General features: G+C 41.3%; 2 protein-coding genes across 2 annotated transcripts in view; both read right to left on the reverse strand.

Moving 5' to 3' along the window:
* LOC310985199 (tetratricopeptide repeat protein 14-like) overlaps window positions 1-22,524 on the reverse strand; it is a 408,748-nt gene that overhangs the window by 194,338 nt on the left and 191,886 nt on the right. The gene's annotated exons all lie outside the window — the stretch shown is intronic.
* The window catches only part of LOC310984902 (carboxyl-terminal PDZ ligand of neuronal nitric oxide synthase protein-like), a 221,330-nt gene that overhangs the window by 104,802 nt on the left and 94,004 nt on the right, over window positions 1-22,524 (reverse strand). The window contains exon 5 of the mRNA XM_083970275.1: window positions 3,030-3,138. Within this exon, the coding sequence (XP_083826401.1) occupies window positions 3,030-3,138 (109 nt within the window). The remainder of the gene's footprint in view (window positions 1-3,029; window positions 3,139-22,524) is intronic.

The raw sequence follows: 22,524 nt of genomic DNA on the forward strand, positions 1-22,524 counted from the left end.
TGACGCAATTACTTGTTATTTCTTGGCTAGTTCTTGACATTATCGCATAATAAGTGGCCTGTAAATTAAAGAGTTACCAAATTTTTTGTTTATTTTTGCAGATATCGATCCCCTCCATGGGATCAATAAAGTGTCATCCCATCTCATTCGGTATTCTGATGCACACTCGCTGGTCGGTGCTCACGCCCTCTTCACTTCTACATCACAGAGGGCAGGTCGTTCATTAGCCTCCTTAAAATGTCGATGCGAGGGAGGAAAGGACACACACACACACACACACACACACACACACACACACACACACACACACACACACTACCTGTCCGAGTGCGAGGAGCGAGCCGCCGCCGCCGCTGCTAAGGTCCTTTTTATGCGGCTGTGATTTAAAGCGCGGCCATTCTTTCACTGCTGGTAGTTAAGAGGGAAATAAAGTCGGCTTAATCTTCTACTCAATCTTACACTCGCAACCTTCCACACGTCAAAACACACTCGCACAAAACCACACACTGCCCCCGGATGACACTTTTACTGCACGTTTGATATGTATATCCCCTTTTTCATTACGGCAGAGTGTTTCATTCTCTTTTTGTCTCGCTCAATCAATCTTATGAAACTTTCCCCTCCGTCACTGACTGTGTCACTTTTTTTTTTTTTTTTGGAACTGTCTCTTTACTCTCCTCTTCATCTCCATTCATCCTTTTCTTTCTGATTCACTCTTGAGTGACAACCCCGTTTTGTGACTATGACAGTGGCTGTAACATGTGATGTGATCTATGGGCCGCTGATAATTCAAAACCAAGTGAAAACATTTATCTCCAACATGTCCTAAGATGTTTAAAGACACATTTTTCATTGTATATTTATCAATACTTCTTGGATTTAATGTTTTTTTAATCATCATACAGTGATTCTACTGTAATGTATCTTTGTTTTGTTATATTTAAAGCTTATTTTGGTCTAATATCTGCAGCCTGTTGCAGCTTTTTCACCCCTTTAAAAGACAAATAAATATAAATACGTCAATAAAGATAATATATCATATAATAAATGAATAAATTCAGTTTAAATCTATACAAGTGACAGATGTTTGGAGCTATAAGCAAGCAGGTAAACACTGAGGGGTCAATACTTTGACTTTGTAAACTATATTATAATGTGTTTCTTTCACAGTTGAACCAAATTAACTTTTCTTTACTTTGTTAACTTTGGTGTCGCTGCACCAGTGCAAGTGTTTTCCGCAGCACACGGCGTCCTCCTTCTGTCAATCACCACACAGACACGACAAAAACACTTCACCACCTACAAACAAAAACACTTCTGAACATCACAGTGTCTCATAAAGCTGATTAGAACTGTCTGAGGCGATGACGGCTGAAGTTTGACCACGACACGCGATGATGAGGCTTTTAGTATTAAATCAAAATATTTCCCACAGTGTCTCCATCACCAGAGCACAACACACACACACACACTTTCCAGCCTAATGGCTTAAGGGCCACTGCTGCCCCTGAGAACCTTGGTATGTGTCACTTTCCATTTTGTCTTCCCAGCAGTGTGTGTGTGTGTGTGTGTGTGTGTGTGTGTGTGTGTGTGTGTGTGAGCTCATTTTTCACTGTCGCTCTGTCTCTCACGGATAATGAGGCGGTGGCGTGCTTCACCCAGCTGACCCCTGGACTTAAGCATCAACTTCTAGGAACTGGCAGCAGAAGAGGAAAAAAAAAAATCTGTCTGTGTATCGTTGGTTCTTTCTATTTTCAATTGGCAAAAAAGAATCAAAAAATGAAAAAGTGACGATTATTTGTTTTTTTGTTTTTAAAACTTAAAACTACTAACTAAACTAAAACTATAGGGATTATGCCAAAATGGTCAACTATCCCTTTAACAAACATAGCAACAGTAACCAGGGGGGGGCACACGTAAACCCGACCAATTAAATATCCAAATCAAATTCAATCCTGTGGCCTGTTTTTCCATTTTGTATTTTTGATCCGAGCCTAAAATTGAAATATGAAAAACCAGACTTTTTGTTAATTTTTTGTGACAAAATAATCCGTCACATTTTCATTTTTTGAGTTTTGATTGCCAATTGAAAATAGAAAGAACGAAGATACACGGATTAGGAAAAACAAAAGTCGATTTTCTAACTGACGGCGTCTCACAACTGGACTCTGTTTCCCCAGAAACACAAACTCCAGCAGAAAAAAAAAAGAAAAAACTTGTTCGTCAGACCCTCGGCGCTGACGAGGCCGGAGGTATCGCTGCTGCTCGGTGTCTCCAAACCTACTGTAAGGACGTCAGGATGTGACTCAGACGGGGACATGATTCACGAGAGGAGGAGGAGGAAACGCTTTAAACACAACACGACTGAAAACACACTGAGAGTGACACACACACACACACACACTCTCTGGCTTCTCCCCTGTCGCCACAACACAGGCACAAAGTTTGATGAGTTGGGTTTTTTTGCTACTTGGGCAAAAACACAAGTTCTGTCACTTACACAACAAGAAATAAAAATTATGAGTCCTGTGCTTTCTGAATTAATTTAGTCACATCATGATCTGATCTTTGCTCGTCTCTCTCCTCCTCTGTCACAAATAACAAATAATCAATCCTTCTCTTTTACAACCATAAGAAGCTACAGGAAAGAAACTCAACCGAACAACTCTTTCAACTCTTTCTGTCGATCTCTGCTCTTGAATTAAAGAGCTGCACCCAAACACAACAAGCAGCTCCTGCCATTGACTCTTTAGCGTAGCTCTGAGCAGCTCACGGCTCTGCTCCGCCGTTCTAAAAAATAGCTTGCACCGACAATTAAAGGTAACAAACCTACTCCTATAAAACTATAGGGATTATGGCAATGGGCCAATTTGCCAAAATGTAGAACTATCCCTTTAATAATCAAAGACATCGATTGATCCTGGAGTCACTCTGAGAGTTTCCAGAGTTCGGTCTGTGTGCGTGTCGATCTGTGGCCGTGCGTCCGACCCTCATGCACTCATGTCATGTCAACGTGTAAACCGTCGTACCTTCTTCTTGGACTTGAAGACGTTGCAGCGGAAGACGTTGCTCTGTCCGTCTCTGGCGATGTAGCTGAAGATCTTCAGATCCTGGGAGTCGTGAGACACGTAGAATATCCTGAAACAGAGAATAAAATAAAATAGGTCAGACATTTAAAAAATAAATAAATAAATAAATAAATAAAGATTATGATGCAAAACAGAATCAGAGGCTGGCAACGTTTCTAAATGTATTTTAAGACACAGAATCGGCAGCGAGCCCGTTTCTCCAGGGTTTCAATACGACTTAAATAAATAAAGGCTGAGAAAGTTGTGATTTGACAATGAGGGGAATCAGCTATCAGCTATTTAAACAAGCTGGCGAAGAGCAGGCCTCCTCATAGACTCCATTATTTATCAGGGAATATGGGACAAGAGGCTCAGCGACACACATTGAAAGCCAGGTTAACTTCAATCCCCAGTAAAAAATAATACTACTTCAAATGAAAACAGTGCACAGAGGAGACAGAGGAGGTGATGATACTATTATAACAACAAACATCTTCCTGTGTGAAAGGAGAGAGATGCAGGGGTGGGAACTAAGTTGGAGACAGAAATAGAAGCTCTGCTGGTGAGGAGGGATCGGATGCCACTGACAGTGAAAGGATTTACAACATCCCACAGAGCAGGTAAATGCAAAGAAAGAAGTTTGGGAGCAGAGGAGAGAATCACAATAACCTGCAGGAGGGAGGAGGGAGGGGGAAGAGGGGGAGCGCCGGGCGACTTAAGCTCTGCACATGATCTCATTTATGACGACAAAAGGGACACGGCGGTGCAGATTTATCACGCAAGGCGGTGGAAACTGTCCTGTGTGATACACGTAAACAAACCGTGTTGTGATTTCGATTTCAAGAACTTATACCAAACAAACATCTGGAGAATACAGGATGTATTTGCAGGCTGCTGCTGCGGCGTCTCTCTGCCACGGCAACGCTCCTGCAGTTTGATTGCTTCAACCCTTAGGGGTCTGAGCCTATTTTGTTTTTGAATACTTTTGATTTTGGCTTTTTATACCACATAAAAAAAATGCTTGGTATCTTTTTTTTCAGCACAACTTCATCTACAGTATGTGATCTATTATCTATCTATCTTTTAGTTGCATGCAAAAGTTTGGGCATCCTTGGTAAAAAGGCAAAAAGGCATAAAGTTACAGATGATTCTCTTATATATATTTTTACACTATACTTTTAAATTTCTTTTCAAATGACAGAAAAGGAAAAGGGCCCACAGCATAGTACCTAGTTGTCCCGCCTTTGGAAACTATCACAGTGTGTAAACAGTAAATATCTTGTCTGATACCTTGGTCAAAGTTTTCTGAGAGCTCAAGTCTCCTGGTTTCCTGTTCTTTTGTTTCCCTTTTTCACGCTAAACTTGTAGAAAACAAGAATAATACACTGATATTGCTTAAAATATTGCAAAAGAGATGTTTCATGTTTAACTTTATGTCTTTTGGAGATCGTTTCATCTTCCACTTGCTGAACTGTTCACATTAACAGACATTTTGATCAGGGGTGCCCAAACTTTTGCACGCCACTGTATTATTTTTTCACTTTAACCTACTTTATTAACACATTGAGCCCAAAAATACACAGAAATCATCATGTCAGCGTGATAATAGACGCCTGAGGGTTAATAGTGCAGCTCCAACATACTCAGAGCCATGTAAGCCGTTCCTTCCATCATTTCCACATGAATCCTGGATTACATATTTGGTGAGTCTGTGATGTCATGAAACCAGCAGCGTGTCTGCGTGACTCTTGTAACCCTGTGTTTTACCAATTAGAGCAAAAAGCAGCGTGACATTGCTGCATAAAGCAAATTGCTTGCAGGCCTGAGACCAGAGCTTTGAGCCGGACATGTTGTCCACTGTAGTTAGAGCTGACAGCGCTTTAACAATAATAAAACCTCTGTACAGTCAGACCACATCGCGGTGGAACATGGAAACGAGAGGCAAGCGATTTGCTTCACGACACGAACTGTCGGAAACAACAGCATCATCCATGTTTACATATTGTGACTGTGACCTGAAACCTTCATCGGATGAGGATGTGTGAGCTCATCAACATCAAGACTTTGTCACTATTTTACTTTTTCCAGTCTATGATTATGAAACTGGACAAGAAATTCAAAATAATCTTGAAAAAAAGGCGGCAATCTGTTGCATAATCTTTCTTAAATCGTACTTGTAAAGATCAAAAATGAGAAACTAGTGTCTCCCTCAACAACATGTTTTGCCTGTTCCCTAAAATCCTTCATCAGACTCTTTAACTGTGCCACTTTTTTTTTTTTTTTTACTTTTCAACGATGGTTCAAAAAATCAAATACGATGTTTGACTGTGTATTTGTGAAGGTTAATGAAGGAATCGACGCTCAGTGTTGCTTAATGCTGCGAGCTTGAAAATGTCAAGTGGCGACAGGAAGAAGCAGAAACCTCGGGCAGAGCTGCTTCCTAATGAGAGGACGGAAAGTTGGAGTTAATTCATCACAAAGAGACGACAGACAACAAGAGACAGAGACAAGAAATGACCCGGTCGTCTCCGTCCAGATGTGTGTGTGTCTGTTTTGTGTTCCTGTGCATGCTCCCTTTTCATCAGTGTGCATCTTTCTGTGTGTGTGTGTGTGTGTGTGTGTGTGTGTGTGAAAGTGTGTGTCCTGGTACTAGAAAGCCGGGGTCTCGTTTATACGCTCGATGACATTTCTGTGGTATTTGATTTGGCCTCTTCTCTGGGAGCCAGACTAGCTGAGGTCTTGTGGTATGGATGGTGTCTTTGTCAATCCTGCTTAGCAGACTGTCAAAATACCAGACACAGCTATCTGCAGTGACTCATACAATCTCTCTCACACACAAACACACACACACACACACACACTGAGCTGGATATCTGATCCTGGTGCTGCTGCAAAGATCTACGGTCCATGTGGTCAGCTTATTAAATCTGGATTCATTTTCCCAGAGATGCTTAAGTGTTATTACAGCGTCTCTCAGCGCATTAGCAGCGATTCCTCTTACTCCCAATTACTTAAAAAATATTCACTACACTTAGTTAGTAAAGGCCAGATGTCGGAGCGTGTGGGATCTCAGGATGCTGCTGATAACGGACTTAAAACAACGAGGCGTTCGGTCCTGATTCTCTGAGACGAAATGACACAACAGCCGCCGCTGCTGCAACAAGTACAGGGTGAAAACGTTGCTGTAGTCACTCAGATCTCAGAGCACCGTGTCGTCCCCGAAAAACAGGTCCAAACGAGGACAGTGGGATAATCGGTCGGCTGTAAACAAGTGTTCAGATAGATTACAGCAGGTCCCACTTTGTTTGGAGGCAAAACTAAAAAAAATTGGTGCACATAAAGTGTACGTCGTCCATAATAATCCTTAAATACACAGGAAAAACTGCAGCGCCTGCAACACTGATAAGCTCGTACATAAATCGTGTGCATAACCTGTGACAGGTGTTTACATGGGCGGTTTGAGAGTAATTTCCCTGCGTGTCTTAAACTTTCTTTTGAAATAAGTTTGACTATAAAGCAGTTGTTTGTTTTTACATCCCGTGATTGGCTGACCCACTTTTTTTCTGCTGCTCTATCTCAAGAAATTACCCTGCGAGAGCAAATGTTATTGTAACTGATGACAGAAGCTATGAATGTTAAACCACAGTTGCAGTTTTCCTTTAAGGGGTTTTTTACATAATTTATTCCAACTATAGTGCGTTTCTAAATCTCTGTTATAGTTACACAACCTGACAGTGTTTTTCTCCAGAGGAGGCCGACCACACAGTCAGGAGGATTTACCGCTGATCACAGGCCTCATAAGCTGTGTACGCACCAAAAGCAACTCTTAATTTGTGGCACATTGGAATGACATGCAAAGTCATTGGAGCGATGCCACATTATGTCTGAGGCTGCGACACACCTGTAGTGTGACTTGTCGCTGCAGGAGGCGACTAGGTTGTCGTGTAAGTTTGCATTTCCCACCATCAACAATCGCCGTCTTGGCTACCTAGCACAATATGATAGATAGATAGATAGATAGATAGATAGATAGATAGATAGATAGATAGATAGATAGATAGATAGATAGATAGATAGATAGATAGATAGATAGATAGATAGATAGATAGATAGATAGATAGATAGATAGATAGATAGATAGATAGATAGATAGATAGATAGATAGATAGATAGATAGATGAGTTTATTTGTCCTTTCCAAGGAAAATTGTTTTCACCATTTCGTACAGAACGGCCTCGAGAAGTGCAACTTACATACATTCCCACATTTCATACACCTCAATTACATAGAGACATAAGAACATAAAAAACATGAGACATAGGACCCCGCACCCGCAATATGTAAATCAACATGTTGGTAGGCCAATGTTTTCTGGCAGTAAGAGGAGTCGGCTGACACGGTGGTGGGAGCGCAACAGGTGGCGCACACAAGCAAAATAAATAAATAATGCATTCATGATCACTAATTGAATTTACAAATGAAACGAGCCGGTAGATGTGTGGCCAAAAAAAAAAAAAAAAAAGAAGACGCTGGCAACCGCGATCGTTAGTTCTGGTAAGTGACCAACGACATTTGAGACAACACTCACTACCTGTCCAAATTCTCCACACTACAGAAGTAAGAACATAGTGTAGATAGTGTACTATGTGTTTGAAGCTCAGAGTGAGCTGCTCCACCATCGCCGACTTGGCAGTGAAAACAATGTGCAGTATTGAACAAAACTGACATGCAATATTTTTTTTCTTCTATTGCGATATTAAAAGTTACAGGAAGTTTCACCCGTTGACTTGAATAGCTCTATTTGGAAAGAACTGTTTTCATATAATCCCCTTCTATGGGCTCTATGCACAGCTCCACTACTTCCTGAACTTAATGCTGCTCCTTTATTTCCTGTCTTACATTATTGTGTGTCTGACCATTGTGACTACTCGGACACACCTGGATTAATCAGTTTGTCCAATAATGTAAGACAGGAAATAAAGGAGCAGCATTAAGTTCAGGAAGTAGTGGAGCTGTGCAAAGAGCCCATTGGCCCAGGCTAAGGTCAATGATCTAACATGAGGGGGCTCATCTGAGAATGAAGAAGTCACTCATTTTCAGAGAGTTCAGGCTGAAAATATATACAAACAACTCGGGTCGGGCCTCGGCTTCCTCTTTTTGGGTTAGGGTTAACTAATGTTAGTGAGTCGGGCTGTTTCAGGTCCAGGCATCAACACCCCCGGGTTGGGTTTTAATTTTCAGACCAGTTGAGAACTCTACAGAGGAGCAAGGTGTTGGTTCAGAGATGCTTTTCTGAAGCAAAACAAAGTTAAAATGTTCTAAAAAAAAAACAACCTTGCATGTCCTGCGATGTGACTACTGCACACACCACACACTGTGATGCTGAAACGACAGATCCTGCAGCCAAGCAGCGCAGAGCAGAGCGAGGCGGGCTGGGCAGCCTCAGCTAAATGAGGCCAGAGGAAACATTTCAGTCTCTTTTATCAGTGGGAGTCATCTAGCGGGAGAAAACCGGCCGCTCCCAACTTGACTGATCTTTGCAGGGAAACCCTCACAGCTTTCAACTCCTTCATGGACCCCGAGCCTCCAGCCACCCAGATACAAATCAGTCCCCTAACAGATCTCTTAACTTCAACGTCTTAAGGAGGGGAAGAAGGTCTTGTGCTCTGCCAAACTGTCGCCGGCAGAGAGCTGAATCTTATTTTATAAAAAAAAGCAAAAAAACAGTAGGCCGTGTTAAAAAGAAACATTATGTGCTGCCAGACAAGCGGAGCTCAGCTGAGAGTGAGTGAGAGTGAGCCGAGCTGACTTGGCTTTAGCTGACAAATCCCCACGCAGCTCCGAAATGACAGCTCAGATACACCTCTATCAAGCGCTTCCAACGGCAGCGGCTGCCTCAGATAGATCAGATCTCCGAATGAGAGCGGCAGCCTCGACACGAGAGCAGTCGGAGATGGTTTAGGGGCAAAATGCATCTGACTACAAACACTGCCAACACACAAAAAAAAGCCTCTCATCTTGTGTTTTAAAGCAGAAGGAGGAGGTGGAGAAGAGGTGGTTGCTGCCTCTTCTGTTTAAAGTGACAATCCACAACATTTTACGACCGAGCGGTGGGTCTGTGACAACAGCCGTGATGCAGCTGAACAAGAGAAATGTGTTTCATTTTGTTCAGAGCAGTTTATATTAAAGGCTTTTTATCTTTTTTTTTCAAACCCTCACAGCCGCTGAAATTCAGATGAATCTGTTTGAATCTGCTGGGAGACACGAACCCGTCGGGAGTCCGTGTGTTCGTCAGGGGATTTTAATGTTTGTTTACATGAATATTCATATGATCATGTAGATAAAACCAGATGAAAATGATTTAAAATACACATCAATCCTTAAAAGATAAGTGAATTTATAATAATTATTATTTTCAGTGAGATTTCTGGTGAAAATGTGAAAGAAGGAACAATTATCTGTAACTTTACAGCTTTATTTCTTCTATTTCCTGAGTTTTTTTTGTATACACATGAAAAGAATTGAATTTATAAACAGTTTTGCCTCCTGTCTTATTCTTCTGACAACATAAACGGAGGATTCAGGCAGAAACCACTGACAATCGAGGAGTCACAACTTTTCTGCCCAATAGAAAGTCACTCATTCTGTTTGTGGGTCGACATTAATCAATGTTTTGGAGGACATATCTATAAATGAGATAAGAATCAAATTAAAATCTGCCCTCGCGTCTCTTTGAGGAGTCAACGGTGAATGATTTTACATCAGTAGCAGCACCTGTGGATCCAAAATGAGAAAATCTCTGTGGCTTTTCACTCGGCAGTTGCTTTTTTTTTTTCTTTTAAAATAATTGCACAAGAAGGACAGTGATGAAAATAAAGGTCAAGAGGTCAAGATCTCTTCAACTGGCGGCAGCAGCCAATTGTCTGATGTCTGTGAAGGTGCTGGTGTCACACTCTGTTCATGTTTCTGTTCAGCTTTTCATAAATCAGTTCACTGAGGACACCGAGTTTATTTTTTAGAAATATGATAGAGCGTTAAAACTAACACTCAGTGGAAAACTAATTCCATTCATTTTAAATTTGGCTTCATTTACGCCAATAAAACAAGACTAGGTCATAACTCAGCATGTGTCTGGGCCATCTGCTCCTCTCGTATACTGTGTTTTAATGCAGCCTGTTCGTCTGTTTCTGGTTCAGACGACCGGACGGGTTTGAAACAGTCAGTAGGTTTATAGGCACAGTTCAGTCCAGCTACAGTTACAGCTCCATGAAGAAATGTAATTAGACGACTGTCCTTTTCCTGCTAAAAAAGCACGAAAGGAGTTTAATTGATTTACTGACTGAAGCATGTTCGACTCTACTACAGTAGGTTGCAGTGATTGTGTAGCTACATGCAGGAGAAATCCAGCTTTAACTGGGAGCGTTGTGAATTTGATTTAGTGAGATTTCATTTTAAAAGTCCGGTTTAGTTTGGTTTTAACACAACGTCATGAGTGAATGAAACACGGCCCATAGAGACGACATGTTAACCTGCAGTTGTTACTGTCTGACAAATTTAAGTTTCAAGTTAAAGCACCAACACTTTTGGGTAGCTTTTCCTTGTTAGCCCTGTTTTATTTTATTACAATTGTTGTTTGTATTGCATTTGTATGTAATATTGTACTGTTGGCATGTCTGTAACATTGGTTTTATGTTTTCTTTTATGTCTTGGGACGACTGGGTTGTGCTAATTATGACAATCCTGTATTGTACGTCTATTAATATGCAAAGTCAAATCAAAATAAACAAATAAATGAGATCCCTTGGTGTTTGATAGTCCAAATTGGATCCTAAACTTTGTTCAAGGGTTTAACAAACACATCGCTGGATTGTTAAGCTCTTAAAAGCAGATCTGCAGATTGACTTTATTGTTAACGGCAGAAAATAGTATGGAGGAGAAAAAAAAAAAGGGCTGAAGAGTTTGATGCATGAGTCAGAGACAGAAAGAACAAAAGACTGTGATTGAAAAGTCAGAGTGAGTGAAAGAGAGAGATGGACACTCCAGAGGAAAATGAGAAGATGGAGTGATGCAGAAAATGAGTGTGTGAGGGATTACAAGTGAATGGGTAGATGGAGAGAGAGATGTGGTGGCGGTGGCGGTGGGCGAGGGAGGCTGAGCATGAATAAGAAGCTGAAGAGAGAGAGAGAGAGAAAGACAGCGGCGCAAAGTAGATGATTCATGACTCATCTGGAGAGTTGAGGTTCAGCGGCGCATTAAGAGTTTGACAAAAACACTCATTCATATAGAAACCTGCTGCAGCCACGTCTCCATCACACACACACACACACACACACACACTCAGGTTTTGACTGGCAGAGTAATGCTGCGATAACACGGCTCTCAATGACCACACACACACACACACACACGCTCACTCTCAGCTAACCCTGTTAATAAGCCCTCGTTGTTAACAGGCCGACTCCATCACGCAGGAGGCCGCGATGTGATGTCTGAGTAATGAAGTGGGCTTGTTTTCCACGGCCTCGCTCATTTTTTTCTTCTTGATAAATCGCTGCCTGTGAAACGCAGCTGCTATAAATCAAAAGCTAAGAGGCAAAGCGCCACACACACACACACGTACACACACACACACAGCTTGTCGACAATTGCACACTTTACTGAGAATCAATACCATAACGCACCTGTGCCAGATCAGGCTGTAGATGTACACCAGTGTGTGTGTGTGTGTGTGTGTGTGTGTGTGTGTGTGTGTGTGTGTGTGTGTGTGTGTGTGTGTGTGTGTGTGGGCTCGTTTTAGCATCATGTTGAGCAGTGGAAGCTAAATACATCTGGATTAATATCATCTCTCAGCATTTAACATCCTGTTATTGGAAATCTATGGCGGCTCCGGTATCGGCTCCGGTATCATGAAACATGGAGCAGAGTGAGGCCGCCGCCGCCGACTGTGTGCATCACTGAGCAGATCCATTATCACCCCGCTGCCTCGGCAACGACGCCACCGCCGCCTTTAATCTCAGTTTGGTTCTGGGGCTAAAAAACATTTACAGCGAGTGACAGAATGAAGCCTGAAACTCTGCCCCCCCAGGTAATTATGTTTACAAAACCGATGCATAATTAAAAACTTCGATCAACTCTGCAGCTCTGACGAAGTTTCAGATAAAAACTCCTTGTTAAAGGGATAGTTCAACATTTTGGCAAATTGGCCCATTGCCATAATCCCTATAGATAGCAGTAGGTTCGTTACTTTTAATTGTCGGCGCAAGCTATTTTTAGAACGGCGGAGCAGAGCTGCAGATTTCTTGGTTTCCCTCATCAAACTCATCAAATACACAATCCAACAACTCCAAAACGCTCTGGTGGACAAGTTGTGACCTGCACATTCAACACGCTATGAGATAATAACAGAACGTTACGAGACAGAGTTGTTTTAGAGGGAAATTCATGCAAAACCACTGATGCGCGTTACTGTCAGGGGCAGTTTTTCAGCAAGCAGTCTCTGCATTTGCCTCTAAAACAACTCTGTCTGGTAACGTTCTGTTATTATCTCATAGCGTGGTGAATGTGCAGGTCACAACTGGTCCACCAGAGCGTTTTGGAGTTGTTGGATTGTGTATTTGATGAGTTTGATGAGGGAAACCAAGAAATCCCATCAGCCTCCGTAGCGTAGCTCTGAGCAGCTCGCGGCTCTGCTCCACCGTTCTAAAAATAGCTTACACCGACAATTAAAAGTAACGAACCTACTGCTATGACTATAGGGACTACAGCAATGGGCCAGTTGGAGCTGATAACAGGTGAGTTCAGATTGATGGCATTTCAATGAGTCTGATCTCTGATTAGAGCGACCTAATGAGCGTAATTAGACCTGTTGGTGGAGAGCAGCAGGATTTGACGGACAGGTTTAGTGTCATTTAGCATCACGGGGTAAAGATTTATAGCGTTTAAAAACAAAAAAAACTGTAATTACAGCTTATTCTCCCCATTAGACTAATTAGTGTTACACCGCCGGCGCCGGAGGACGAGGTCAGGACGGGACGTCACTGCAGATTTAGTTAAAATTTCAGATGTGACACTGAGATCATTTAATCAAGTTCCTCCGCCCCCCTCCCCCACCAAAAAACTTTTTTAATATTAAAGGTCAAATTTGTCTCAACTTTTTAATAGAGGTCTGAAATGGTTTCAACATGGAGAAGGAAAACTCATTGCCTCGACTGTGGAAGCTGCAAAAAAAGTGAATTTGATTGATTTTTTGCTGTTTATATGATCCAGTTGTTCAGGTTTTAGTGGAGCTGGAGTTCACATGTTCACCTGGAGTCGTCCTCGTCGCTCCAGTCAACATCTCATCCACACTCCTTCCTCATTTTATTTCCAAGACCCGAGCTCTCACAGATGTCTGATGCTAATCAAACACATGTGCAAACATGTAAAACACACACTTTATAACCTGTTCTTCCTGTATTTACTCTGTGGCTGTATAGTGACACTATGAAGTCGAGTTTCTCTGGTAGCTCAACACTCCCCTCGCCCTTCGCTGCATGTCATCCCCTCTCTCACTGCCCCTGTCACGATGAAGCCAAAAATGACTAAAATAAAAACCAAGTAGTTAAAAATTAACATTAGCTGGAAATGACACATCAAAAAAGTGGCCTAAACCTCAGTTTCAAGTCTAATTGGAGCTGAAACAAGCTTATACAGTAGAAGATATGACATCACTGACAGGTGATCAAATGTTAATCATGATTAAAATCACATACTGATGATGTAAAGATACAACTTATTAAAACAAGTTCCATACAATAGCTCTAAAAGCAGAACATCTCTTGAATGAGCTGCGTAACATTTTCTAATCCTGATTCTTTCTTCCCTGTTTCCATTTTGAGAAACTTTCTCACTGTTTCATTGTATGAATGTTTTTTTTTTTTACAGTGAACACTGAGCCTCCACAGTTGTGTTCAGGACGGCTCCTCGGGTCAATGTGTGAAGCCTCGCAGGTGAGAGTTGCGTTCAAAGGTGTGTGTTGCTTGGAGCAGAGGATCATTTCAAAGGTTTTATACCAGTGGAAGAATAAACTCACAGCAACAAGCCCCAGTTATTTCCCCTCCATGTTTAATCACAGACGAGGCCCTGACCTGAAACTTTCAGCGCAGATCCTGCAGCTCGGAGATAAAAACCAGACGTAATCACAGAGCGTTGGGATCGGGCATTATGCTGATTAAAAATGACGTGAAAAGGTGGAGGTTTGTTATCAGAGAAGCTGCGAGAAGCTCAACCTTCATGCAGCCACATAAAGACAGGCCTCCAGTTTTATAGCACAGACTTGGCAATTCTGAGTAACACAACAAAACAGACTTAATCATCCGGCAGACAGGCAATTTCCTACGGCACTTGTTAAAGTCAAGGTGAGAAGTTCGCAGCTCTCCGGCTCATTTTTATTCCACAATGCATTATTTACTATAAAAAGAAAAGATAAAAACACTGTTCTTCACACATATATGAGAATATTTGAAGAGTTTTTTGGTCGATTGCAAGAAATGAGATCACTTAATCATTACCTAAACAGACGAACCAAATTAAACCTCCCATCACATAAACTCAAACCTCAAAACAAAACAAGACTGAGGTCATGTTCAAATCTGCATGTATCTCCTGGTGGAAAACATCTAAACCTTATTAAAACAAAATAATTTGCATAATCTGTGTGTAAAGTAACTTGACATGAGTTTTTACAAAGTGACTCAGCAGTTTGGATCCAAAACTATGACTCATGAAAACCAACCATCTTGAAGAAGAGAAGCTCTTAGTTTGTGTGTTTGCATCCCACACCGATTTGATGCAAAGCTGACAGCAGAAAAACGCTCTCCCCAAAAAAATTCTTAAGCTGCAATAAAAAAGTAACAAAACATATGAATTTTAAAAAGGTGATACTGTTGTGAAATTGCATCAGTGTGATTTCCTCAGAGGCGGCGGCAGCAGCAGCGATGAAGCCTTTTCAACCACCAGAATATATTCATGGGAGGAACTTTAGTGGCCTGATTGAGCCTCCTCAGGCAGCGAGCCGTGACCTTATTGGAGGAGGGAGGAGGTTGGTTTTCAGCCCGACGAGAACTTTTTAAATTGTTTATTAAAAACTTTTTTTGCTGCACTTCCGGCTCTGAAATCTAAATTTCCTACCAAACAGCTCTGCGCCTCTCTCTCACTCTCTTCATTTGAAGTGATTCTCACTCAGAACCGGTTTCATTTTGACGAGTCTCTGTTTAAACTCCGCGAGCCATTTACTGTCCTCGTTACAGAAACTTTACTTTTACTTCTACTTAAAACAATAGAGGCGTCTCAGAAGGTCGGTGACTGGATCAAGTGCTTTATGACAGTTTTATTAACACAACAATAGATGAACCTCTTTTTTTTTTTACTGGGTCTCCTGAGAACTGCAGAGAGAAGAGAGGGATGAGAGCAGGGCTGGTAAATCATTTCAAGTGCTGAGGAAGAAAATGAAAAGAAAACGAACCAAGTGAAGAAGAAGATGAAGAAGCATCAATATGCACACACACACACACACATACACACATACGAGATTAGAGAGAAGGAGAGACGTTAAATCCGTTGACACTCCCGTTCAAAGTGTTGTGACGTTTCCACCACCGACTGTACAGTTTGACTCATATGATCTCATGTGTAAAAGGGAAAAATCAGCATCTCTGCTCCATTAAATGCAGCATCCAGGGCAAAGTACATCAGGACCAGGTGACCTATACACCGTTTACTGTGTGTTAAAGGGGACATATTATTGAAATATCACTTTTTGAAGGCTCTTTAACATATATTTGGGTGTTTGTCTTGCCTTCCGGCCGCCAAAATGTGAGAATTGACAAAAAAATCTGTAATGTTCAGGCTCCCTAGGTTGAAATCCATGTGGTTTTACGAGCTTTTTCCCTAAATTGTCTTCCAATGATGTAACTAGGATTCGAATTTGCATAATACCATCTACCTGTACCGGTAGACGGGGTGGGGCAAGCAGTGGTTAATTTGCATTTAAAGGGACAGGCACTGAAACCAGCCATTCTGAACAGGGCTGTTTTGAGAGGATGAAAAGAGCTGTGATGTTTGATTCTTGGGGTATTTTGACCAAAGCATGTCACAGACATGTCTTTAAGACACCTGGGAACTATTTTAATATGTGCAAAGGGGGCAGAATATGTCTCCTTTAAACAAAACTCCTGTGCACTGATTAGCCATGGCAGCATTACAGCAGTTGACTGGTTAGGGAATTAATTTTAATTTGGATCCAACACTTTTCTTACTGGGTGTATGACAGTGAAGATCTGACAAATGAAACCACAGCCTGAGGCAATGGACAGAAAGGGTTAAAAAACAAAAAGTTTAAATCAACATTAAAGCTGAGAAAAGACAAGCTCCAATCACCTATTTGTTTTCCCCACCTTTAATTTTTGATTTCCCATGTTTGGTTTAAAGTTATCACAAAGGTTTATTCTCCTCTGTTAGTTTGACAAATCTGTGACTGACAGTGATCGGAGTGTAATAGTGGTATTATCCTTATTGTAATGTATAAGGAATTATGGTATGAATTATGGGGGGATAAGCACAACTCGGATGTAACAACATTAATCAAAACAAGTGGAAGAACTCTACAGAAGTTTCTCCTCTAAGATGCCTGTGTTATACATTCAGTTGCGACTGGCCAGTGTTTTTATGGCCTGTTTTAAAAGTTCATTATGAATCATTGGTCATTTTATTTGAAACTTAATTTATAGTTTCAATTATTTCCCACTGCCTCTATCAAAATAATAACAATAAAACCAGTGGCCTGTTTTAATGCACTGGCTCAAGTTACAGCTGCTGCCTGATAAAGTTTCCTTAACTGTCTTTGCCGCCTTCTCCTCCTTTCCTCACCTTCCTATTTAACTAATAACACTTCAGGAGTTTATGTCCTCCACCTCCACCTGCACCGCCCTAAACCTCAGAGCTCACAGCACAACAGTTATAAACCGAGAAACTCTGCTGTTTGTTTTGAGAACAAACAGGAATCTCTCTTCACTGAGCTAAAATGGTCACATCAGTTTGAAGGATTAACATGACTCAGCAGAAGTCGAGGGAAATGTGTGTGTACCAAATATTAATCCCGTCTGTCCACATGTGCTGCGACGCGTTGCAGGGAAAGTGTAAACTCTGAAAAGTCAGAGAATCACTAAACTCTCTATAATTAATCCACAAAGGATGACTGGTGTTTGGACAGAGGGTCGTCCGTGCGAGATTTGCTGCAAGATGTTCGTTCGTTGTTGTAATCCATTGGATGTTTGACGGAAGAACATCTCGCAGCAAATCTCGCAAATAACTCTGAAAGTTCTCCAAACCCTTCCTTGACATGACGGTGAGTAGATGATTGCTGAATTATCGATTTTGGGTGAATTATCCCTTTAATGTTCCAATTTCTTTTTCTAACGCCCAAACTGCAGCTCCTATCGATCCCCACCCTCTGCTCCTGCAGACTCAGACATTGTTGATATTTTGATCTATTTTAACCTTGCATTACTCAGACATAAGAAACAAAATAAAACAAAACCACTAAACACTATAATCTTACAACCGACTCTGTGATATCCGTCTAAACACCAACCACCTGACAAAGCCACGTCAACTCGGCGCTTCAAGTGAACGCTCACGTATGAATATGCAGAACCAATTAAACGCATTACATCCGCAATCTAACAACAATACACCACAGACGTAACGCGCTCTCTGGTCTAATGTGAATAAACCCCGAGGGGAGCGACGCGCTGCATGCGTCAAGTCAGATTCCAACTTAAGTTTAATGTCTATTCCACTGGGTGTGAATGAATATGAATGAGTGTGTGTGTGAGTTTGTGTGCGTGTGTGTGCGTAGTACTTAAGTGTTGTCATGACTGTTTATGAAAATTAATCACTTGACTGAGTGGGAGGGTAATTCCTCTACAACCTCAGTCAGGTCTGAGCTGAGGCAGCACACACACACACACACACATGACTTATGTAAGCATGCAGTAAAAACGTGCCAAAACACACACACACACATATGACTGCAGCAAGCACCATGGAAACAATACTGCAGTAGGTGCTTGGTGAGAAATGTTGGTGTGCATGTATATTATATTATACATCATACAGTACTGTGCAAAGGTTTTAAGCAGGTGTGGAAAAAAAAGCTGAATGCTTTCAAAGATGGAAGTGTTATTTTTTTTTTTTCATCAATTAACAAAATGCAGTGAATTAAGAGACGAGAATCCTAAATCTAATCAATATTTGGTGTGACCACCCTTTACCTTCAAAACAGCATCAATTCTTCTAGGTAGGTAGGTACACCTGCACACAGCTTTTGAAGGACCTGGGCCGGTGGTTTTTTGCAATGTTTGGGGTTGTTGTGAATAAATTTGGGTCCAATCAGACACCTCACTTATGGTAATGCACGATGGGTAAGCATTCTGACTTAACATTTTTTCACACCTGTCTAAAACTTTTGCACAGTACTAAATATATATATAATGTAGGTAGGTGAACACACACACACAATGAGGACAATAGATGGTTGGCGAAAGTGAAACTGGATGAATGAAATCAATATATAAGTGCTAATAAATCTTGCAATGGGCAACAAGAAACTTCTGCAGCCGTGGGAAAATAAAGTGTGAGAAATCAGATTAAAATGAACGAATACTTTTTAAAATTCTGTAAGTTTTAAAGTGGGGAAAAAAGAAAGAAAAAAAGAAGAAAAGAGGTGAGAAATGAAAACAGCTGTATCTGTACGGTGCAGGGTAGTTGTGTAAAGATCTGACAGCCACAGACAAATCACCCGCTGCTGTTCTGTGTGCTGATCAGCGTCGCTGTGTTCGTGCATGTGTGTGTGTGTGTGTGTGTGTGTGTGTGTGTGTGTGTGTGTGTCATATTCAGTCACCACACCCTCATCCACCCTGGAGAATGTGTTCTGTCATCTAATACAGTCACACCAGCCAAGGTCATGCTCGCATACCTAAACAGTCAACACACACAAACTGAGACAGACACAGCGGCCACAGGCGGTGGAGAGCCAACGTGTGGGCAGAGAGGAGCAGAACAAGAACTGAACCGTCCTCGTCTTCATTTACATTCAATTGAGAGAGGTTTACAGCAGCAGGAGGAGGAAGAGGAGGAGGAGGAGGAAGAGGAGGAGGAGGAACGCCGGAGCCTCTGGAAGAAATAAATAAATGCAGACACACAAACCGAGGCAGTTGCGTTCCCAGAAAATGCAATCTCTTTAAGTGTTAGCAACGGTAATAACACGGTGCTATACCCCCTGAACCCTTTTAATCTAGATGAGGGCTCAGATGATCAATTTACTCAATGAGTGAAAAAAAATAAATAAAAAAATAAATGCCGGACTGCTGCTTTGCATAGCTTTAACACCGCCTGAACAATAAAAGAAAGTCCAATTAAAACGCCAGGCTGTGTTTCTAATGGGAGCAGAGGAAGCGATTAAAAAAGAGTTGCAACACATTTCCAGATATTTGTCTTTTATTTTGAAAGAGAGGGAGAGAGAGCAGCTGCACCGCCGATTCTTTTTCCCCAGTTAGTGTTATTTTGTGTGCAGGAGCGCCGGCGCAGCCACAGTTAAACAGTTAAAGGTCATTTCATACACAATTACAGGCCTGTAGAGCTAATGTGGTGTCATTCTGCTGCTGCTGCTGCTGCTGCTGCTTTTCCCCTCAGCAGCTAATTCAGAGAGTCAGAGGTGATCAATGTTACAGCAGCAACAAAACAAAAGGTAAAACTGTTTAAAAGATGTTGTGGCTCTCAGGGATTCAGGGAGGGAGGGAGGGAGGGAGGGAGGGACGGCTCTGTGACAGAAGAGCAGAGCTAATGAAGGTTGTGTAGCTGTGATGTAGAAAAAAAAAGAAGAGCTAATCATATCTGGATGCAGCATGTGTCCCTACGCGAACTGTGGGATTCAAGACACACAGTTTGAATTAAGAAGGTGCAAATCACACTTTGCAGGAGCGTCATTATCATGGAAATGAAAGCAACAGGTCTGCAGTCGTTTAAGGAGCTGACGTCTGTTCCCTCGAGGGCACAGATGATAAAACTTTCACCACTTTTTCTCCTTTTTTAAGTTAATAATTTGGTGCAGATGTTTCACTGAGGTGCTGCTACCTCCTTTAACTTCTGCATTAGGAGGAGACGAGAGAGAAGCTGAACTGTTAATGTGCTCAGACTGTTAATGATGAAGTCTCACCCATCTTGTTTTTCTCAGATTTGGACGTTGCCCAGAGAACCACAAGTCTATCTGAATGAATCCAGTCTGAGGATCAGTCAGAGATTAAAGGGAAATAATGACCTAATAACATCCTGGTTTCAGTGGGTGCACAAGACCAGATGATGATGAGTTCAATGACACGTTAAAAATGTCACTTTTTGGTATTTTTTTATGAAGAATTAGTTGAAGAATTTGTCTTTTTTTCACCAAACATTGTCCGGTTTCACCCAAAGCTACAAACACAGATACACACACGCACTGACATAATGTATTCAATAACTGATACATCAGTATGGCTGACTCGGTGACCAAAAAAAAAAAAGTAATGAAATATTCTCCCTTTTCAAAATGAAATGTTTCATTCATAAGCAATAAAAAAGAGTTTTACCACTACAGCCTTAATCGGTCTGTTCTGACCCCTCAGCTCCTTATTGTCGGCATGGTTTTTTTGTTTTTTTACCCAACGTAATTTGCACTGTGTTTTAGTATCTTATGTAATTCTTTACTGTCATTTGAGGCCACAGCGTCCCCTCACTTTAAAAAACTACTCTAAAAAATCCACCTCTGGACATTTCTCATGTTTTATTCTCTCCTGCTTTGAAACACACAATCGACGGACCAGGACATTAATGAAAGGACGTTTTATTAAAGCCACATCTGTCTGTGTTTCTACATACAAGATGGTAGCAGTTATAAAATGAAAATCAGTTTAAACTTTAAACTAAACTAGATTGTATATATACTACAAAACAATTCATTCAGATTTTACTGTTTGTGATTTAAAAAAAAGAAATAGCCTAGTCGATTAAAATGTTTAAATAAAACTTAAATTTCATAATCATTCATGTAAGTGAAGCATAAATGGTTGAAATTCGCTGATTGGATCCTTAAATGTGAATATTTCCTTTATTTAATGACACTTTTCATGGCATTTTATATCAAATCATTGATCCTGAGGATATCTTACAACTCCTGGGCTTTCTGATACGTTTAACTACAATAGAAACCATAGCTGCTGATCAGGACTGTGTTGGTCTCAGTCTGGATGTTGCAGCATACAAATGACCAAACAGAAAATCTCTCTCTCTTTCTCTTTCCCCAAGTGGCATCTGGTCATTTAGAGAGTTTCGATTTTATCTGCTAAAGTTTTAAAGCATCCGTGTGTGAGTTTCTACTTCTGCTGCTGCAAAGCCTCAACACAACAGAGCTGAGTGTCATTTAGTTTGTTGTGCTTCCAATCCTTTTAAAAAGAAGAGGCGACGAAGAGGAAAAACACCACCTGTGTTTTCACCGGTTTTCACCAGAAACACTCCTAACTAACCATTAAGGTTTGTGTGTGTGTTTTTTTTATATACTGTAATTTTGAGGGAGATAAAGAAGATTTCATTTCCCTCCATTACTCTGCAGCTGCAGCATACATTTCAGATGAGGATATCTCAACATCTCAGCACAGAAACCCCCTGAATGAGCTCGTCTTTTGTCGTTTCGGTGTACTAACCCTTTACTGTAAATGTTGCCTGGTTACATCTTTGAGAGTGTTTTTGTCAAAGGGAGACGCTACTTTCCATCTCTTCTCCTCTCCATTAGTTGTTTCTCCCTTTGGCAAAGTAAGCTATCAAATTTGACTGGACAGTCCATTAGCTCAGAGCACAGGATGCTGCTGAGACAGAGATTGTATAGGAGGGAATGAGGCTGTGAGAAACTTTATGGACTTGTGTGGATGTGTGTGTGTGTGTGTTTCTGTGTTCGTGGTTTTGTGTGTAATGGGAGTGCTGAAAAATCAAAGCGCGACGTGTCGAGTACGCCTGATATCGCAGGTTGTTTTTTTCCGTATCTGGTAATCAGGGTGTTTCTAGACAAACACACACACACATCAGATTGACTGTAATTGGGTGGGTGTGAACTTCTCACCAGAGGGTTTTTAACTCTGTGCTACTGTGGGAGGTTGGAGGTGGGAGTCAGCGGGGGCAGGCTGCTCCTCGCACAAAGTGACAGCAATTACCACAGCTGAAGGCCGGAGAAGTTATGACCCTAGACCGATCCTGTACAGTATGTGTACACACACACACTAAACAAAGTTTTACCCCCGACGAGGAAAGAGACACAGTTTGAGTTCTTTTTAGACCTGACACCATAACGAAAACAGACGTTTATGTTTTTCTTAACACTTTATCGGGCAAA

Source organism: Trachurus trachurus, assembly GCF_905171665.1.
Source record: "Trachurus trachurus genome assembly, chromosome: 4".
Taxonomy (NCBI): domain Eukaryota; kingdom Metazoa; phylum Chordata; class Actinopteri; order Carangiformes; family Carangidae; genus Trachurus; species Trachurus trachurus.